The sequence below is a fragment of the Solanum pennellii genome, chromosome 5 (assembly GCF_001406875.1).
Source record: "Solanum pennellii chromosome 5, SPENNV200".
NCBI classification, from domain to species: domain Eukaryota; kingdom Viridiplantae; phylum Streptophyta; class Magnoliopsida; order Solanales; family Solanaceae; genus Solanum; species Solanum pennellii.
In genome coordinates this window covers 28,058,347-28,064,462 of record NC_028641.1, presented here as the reverse complement: position 1 = coordinate 28,064,462, position 6,116 = coordinate 28,058,347, and the positions used below count along the sequence as shown (strand labels likewise).

At 35.2% G+C, this 6,116-nt stretch overlaps 1 protein-coding gene across 1 annotated transcript; it reads right to left on the bottom strand.

Annotated features, from left to right (window-relative positions):
* Positions 1 to 941: 941 nt before the first annotated feature.
* Positions 942 to 4,331, bottom strand: LOC107020806 (protein OBERON 3-like). The gene is made up of 2 exons (XM_015221309.2): positions 2,648 to 4,331; positions 942 to 1,767 (listed from the first exon to the last, which is right to left on the bottom strand). Exons 1-2 carry the CDS (start codon positions 4,131 to 4,133, stop codon positions 1,205 to 1,207), a joined length of 2,049 nt encoding a protein of 682 aa, XP_015076795.1. The 5' UTR covers positions 4,134 to 4,331; the 3' UTR covers positions 942 to 1,204.
* Positions 4,332 to 6,116: the final 1,785 nt, after the last annotated feature.

Here is a 6,116-nt window from a genome sequence, read left to right as displayed (position 1 = left end):
CCCCCCCCCCATTGTCATCTCTAGTTCTAAGTGCCATGTCATGTTCAGTGGCGGAGCAACATGTAGTGAAGGGGTGTCGACTGACACCATTTCGTCGGAAAATTACATTATGTAACTAGAATAAAATTATTTTTTATGTATATATATATATTATATATTGGCACTCCTTGGCTTTTATACGATTTTATTTCTATAAATTTTTACACCCTTTAGACAAAATTCTAGCTCCGCCATTGGTCATGTCTATGGTAGGTTCGCAGGTTGTGACAATTTTGAAATCAACAATAGGACTAAGTTATAAGTTAAAATCAAACAAAACGTCCATTAGGGAAAAAAAAGAAGTTACTCAAAAGAACGTAATTATTATTGATCATTATACCATTTTCGATTTGAAGTGCAGTTCTTTTTTGCTGCTACATTTCCTTTTGGCGCTTATTTGTTTGCTGCTTTCATTTGTTTGCTGCTTTCATGTTTCTTCCTTCCTTCCTGCTCCTCGTTCTTCTTTCATATTCCAAGCTTGTCCATGACTCAAACATAAATCGTTTTGACTGAATAATATATCAAAAGACTCATAACATTAATAAGAACTCTTGTCTAAATTTTGCAACTGTTTGTTTATAGGATATTTGAATTGGTTGGGAACTGAAAAAAAAATTGATTTGCAATGTATACTTGATTTTATCAACAATGTATAAACATCTCTGATACATAATTATATATCATCTAACACGATTATATACTATTTATACAATATCGATACATTAAATATACATATGACCATTTATATATAGTTACACATCATCTATATACGACTATATACTATTTTTATAATTATCAATACATTATACTTGAAAATAATTTTTGTTTGTCTGTATATATTGGTAAGCAACCTTGGAAAATTCAGGACATCACAGAGGGCAACACTTATTCCAAAAACCATGCAAAAAGATAGGATGTTTTGCATAATGTTTCAATCTTTGGAAAAGATCAAGTTCATTCAAGGCTATACTTACTCTTGAGCAGTCGAAGTAGCGAAAACGAAATTCGAAAATACTCAAGCTTTTACAATAGTTCACCAACATTCAACTTACACAATCAAGGAATTAGGTGAAGTCTAAAACAAGAAGAAACAGAAGTCACTAGCATATATATGTCATCTAGTTTGCCAATGTTACTTACTGCATAAATACTGAAATATTTGTAGTTAAACCCACAACTGCTTAGTTGCTTCCATTCTTTTAAGCAAACCTGTAATATCAGATTCCATTCTCATTTTCATCTTGTAGTAATCACAATGTGAATTCTCCAATACTTTAAGCTCTTCCAACTTTTTCCTCCTCTTTTCCTCAGTCTCCTGCAAACACAGTCTAGCAAGTTTTTCTGAATACTCATCATCCAATTTCTCACTTTTCATTCTAGCCACCCGTCTAAAACTCTCTGCCTCTCGCCGAGCATCATCTGCTCGATTCTGAAACATCCTTGCTTCTGCTTCTTTGATCCGCACAATGCTTTCCAAGCTAGCAAGCTCATCCTTCTTTAGTCGCTTCACTGACCATTCATCTTCAACTATTTTTCCAGTCATGAAGGACGCCTTGACATCTTTCTGCTGATGATGTTCATCAAATATCACTTCTTTTCTTCCACTTGAAGAGCTTATGTTGTACGGGGAAGATTTCGGAGCAACGGAAGTAGATGCAGGAAGAGAAACAGCATCTATTTTTCTACCACTAAAGTCTTTATCAGGAAACTCTGTCAGACCTTCTGTGTCTGTTAATCGAAGACAAAAGTTAAATTGAAATTAGATACCCTTCCGGAAAACAAACAAACAATCATCAGCTCATGCTCATTAAGAACATCATTGATAGATCAGAACTAAAACACAAAACCTGCCTATGAGTAAATGATTTCCCAAAGGTTCTTATTAATTTAAACAAACAGACTATTCCTGGTAAATAAATTCTTCAGAATTAACTATACTAAACAGTTGAAAACAGAGGAAACACTTTAGCCACTTAATTTCCAAAATATACGATATTGTTATTCTTACTTCCAGGAGGCTTTGTTGCTCAGTCACTGAAAGCAATATGGAAATCATTAACTAGAACACCTGAAGAAATGATTTTTATCCTCAATTTGTTTCTTCTTGAGGCATAAGGAGCCTTACCTTCTGGTTATGCAAAGGAAAACGAGTAATACAATTTGCATCTTCAATGGTCAAGCTTTTTAGTACAATAGATGGGGTAAACAAGAAGAATTTGCATCTTCAATGGTCAAGCTTTTTAGTACAATAGATGGGGTAAACAAGAAGAAGGATGGTCTCTAAGCAGATTGATTACAGCCTTTATCCCCTGTATCGCTTGGTAGTTGGTGACTGGAAATATAATGGTCTGCTCCGTAGAATCGAACAAAATCCATCTTTTGACTAGTGCAACCCTATTCATTTCATTATATTTTCATTTGCTAGGTAAAACCTAAGTTACTCGGACTCGGGTGCGGGTGTCCAATACGTGTGCGGATATAGAGGTCGGATCACAACTTTTCATTCTTCATATCCAAAGTATTAATGGTAAATATACATTGTAAATTACGAAAAGTAATGCTTTAGCTATGAAGTATTGAGAAATAAATAAAGTTATGTAGTACTTACAATTAAAAAAGTGAATGATGAAATTGCAGACATCTTGAGGAGAAATCATGTTTTTTTGTAGCTTGATACGCAATTCATCAGCCTTAAGATGCAACTCCTTGCCTTTAAAATCTTGACTCCGTTGGAAAATTTTCTGAACACAATCAAGCTCTTTCACCAACGTTTCTTTACCCCAGTCTTTTGCACAAGAGGTGAAGACATCTTTAACGAATCCAAACATTTCAGATGCATGTCCACATCCAATACAGTAAAATTGCATTTCGGTTGGACCTGGCTTTATGAGATTCTTCTGAATACCGCAAACAGCATGACACCAGTGTGAACAAGCATCACACCCTACCCAACTACAAGTATTACTTGCACAATCGAAATTCAAACATATTGGACACATGCATTCACTGCAAAATCCCTTCTTTGTTGAACATATCTTGCATTCACAGTCCTCAACAGGTAAAGCCCTCATACACTTTATGTTTCGACACCTTTCAAGTAAGAAAATTTCCACCAACTCACTTGTTGGTATAACTTTTTTGCAAGATAAAAAGCTTCCAACGCCCATTTTTATTGCAACAAAAAACTCCAGTTGAGTCTTGTGACACTTTGTTAGAGTTTCGTTTGTAAGATCGCATCTCCTATTCAATCTGTTCTGAAGGACAACTAAATGATCATCTTTCCTCTCAATTAGATTCCTCAAGTATTCCTTCGTTGATTCAACTGTTTCATGAGGAAGCTCTTGCATAATCTGAGCCATAAGAGGAATAGATTCAGAAACAATTTCTCTAAGGATTCTTTCTGGCCTGGAAATCTTAACTGGACTTTGTGAATCATCAATTGGTGGTCTTGCAGGCAACTCAGATGGAAAAAATGAAATGTTATCTGAAGTTTCCTTAGGTAAAACTTGATTGGTAGGAATTGGCCTAAATCGGCTATGAACTGAACCATTAGTCCCTTCTCCACAATTCCAGATATGATCAACAGAAAAATCAGTCGAATTCCGAGTAAGAGAGCAACTCATATTATGGGAAAAAGGGTGTGAATAAGAGCATGACAATGAAGCGGAATGAGTATTGTTATGCGATGATGGTTGAAGATCGAATCTATTTGAACCAGCCAAAGACAATGAAACATCAGGCAAAGCCAAAGAAAGGTTGAGAGGGGTTTCAATTTTTTCTGCCTCCTCATGTCTAGATGAATTCCCATTCCCATTACCATTAACCCCTTTACTAGAACTACTCTCATTCATTTGAAGAAAATCCCTTTCAACCCATCTCTTGTTACTTTCCTCCATTACTTCTTTCCCTTTATAGCTCACAAACCCAAGTTGTTTCGAGTTTTCACAAAGGTAACTAAGAGTCAACTCTTGGTGGCAGCTAGGAGGAGCTATTCTTGAACCACCATCCATTTCCAGAACTGATTTTCCAAGAAAATCATTTCCACCTCCACCAAGGTTATCCTCTTCAGATCTATTACTTGAATTTTCCACCATTTTCAATTCAAAAAAAAAAATTGAAAGCAGAATCAAAAAATACTTACAGGTAGAAAGAATTTCAGAGAGAAGTTGCTGCTCAGAGAATCTTCTGCTCTGCACTCAATAGCTGTCCTCTGACTCTCTCTCTCTCTCTCTCTCCTCTCTCTCTCTATCTATCTATATAAAATAAAGATATATACGACTAACTCCATTTGCAACGGCTGCATCTGTCTTTTTATGTTCTAAATTACTCTAACACCTCCTCTATTTTACCTTATTTGCCCATCTCCCCTAAATCCTCAACTAATTACTAATAACATACTTACAAACAATATCTTTTTTTTTTCGGTAGATGATATATTATTATAATATGCATCACTACAAGTAAATGGTCAAGTATGGCTAGTAACGTTTGGTCAAGTGATTGGGATTACATTATACACATTAATACCTTCTATAGTAGAAGACGACTTTTTTGGCCTAAAGGTTTAACTATTGCAAAAAGGTTTAGCTCCTCCGTTGATTGTTTCTAGTAAAATTGAAGCATACAAAGTAAATTCTTGTTCATGAGTATGAAGCGAGTCACATTTATAAATCGAGAGATTATTGTTCATCAGTATGAAGCGAGTCACATTTATGAATAGGAGACTACACAGAGTTTAGGAAACTCCACTTCTTTCATCATTCTAAATTCATTGTTGGATTTTAACTCTATGTGTCTCTCTTATAATCCTTATCCAACATTTTCACGATGTGGCCCCTCGAACAACACAGTTATGAGAAATATTGGTGCAAATATGGATCACGAGGTTCCCCATGTGTCGGTTATCCCTTCAACCGAGCAAGTATCTCATGATGAGTTTTGGCTCTCGTGAACCCAAGCAGTTCCAGGGGGTTCACCCGAACCCCTTCGGCAAAAAATTACAGTGTATAAATAAGATAAATTTTTCGAACCCCCTAAATCACAAAGAGAAATTGATAGCTCAACGACAGGGGTGGCAAATATTTGGATTGAATCGGAATTGAATGGGTTGATCAAAAATGGTTTAGATTACAATCCATCCAAATATAATATAGGATAGTGTATATGTAAGAAAGGAGAATAGAGGCGAGTACCCATGACTCTGAATGTTTGAGGTCTTGAGAGGGACTAATGGCGAGTACCCAAGTCTCAAAGTATGAAAACGATCATTTATGTCTTGACAAGATAATTAGGGCCCTCTGCAATGGGGTAATACATTGAACTCTATGATTAGTTCTTATGGTTTTATGTCGGTTAATGCTCTCTCCTACACATTAAAATGAAATGATTTAAACTTATTACATGATCTCGTATAACCTTGTATTGCCGTCTTTCTCATAATTTTTAGATACATTGACCATGTTTATGATTATGATTGTTCTTTAAAGATTTCAATATTTTTAGCTTAGTCATACATTTCATGTTTTTGATTATTTCCCCTTATGATGATTACATTTTTATGTATGTTGTCCATACTTAGTACATTTCATGTACTAATACATGCTTGTTCCTACATTGTTTCATAATATAGGGTTCGATGCTCCTTCTATTACCGTTCATGGCTAGTTGATCTTTCTAGTGACTTAAAAACTAAGTGAATTCTCATACTCCGAGGACAGTGTCACCTTTATTGTTTTTCTTATGTCTTTATATTTTACTTTCAAACATTGTATGTATTGTACGGGCCACGTCCAGACTACTCTTTTTGATGTAATAGATAATTTGTCAAGACTTCAATACATTTCCGCTTTTAAGTCAAACTCTTTACTTCTTATGAGATTTCTTATTTTTTTACTACCATATTGTGTATATATATGTCAAGTGAGTTGTGTAGAACCTCTCGGAGTCTTATATGCCATGTCACATGAGTACTTTGGGTTGTGACAACTTTTATCCCTTTGGTTTCTACCATTTTCTTATTGCCCTTTTGAAATTTGGCAAAAAAGAAGTTTATCCTTTAGGTTCCAAACTCAAGCTTT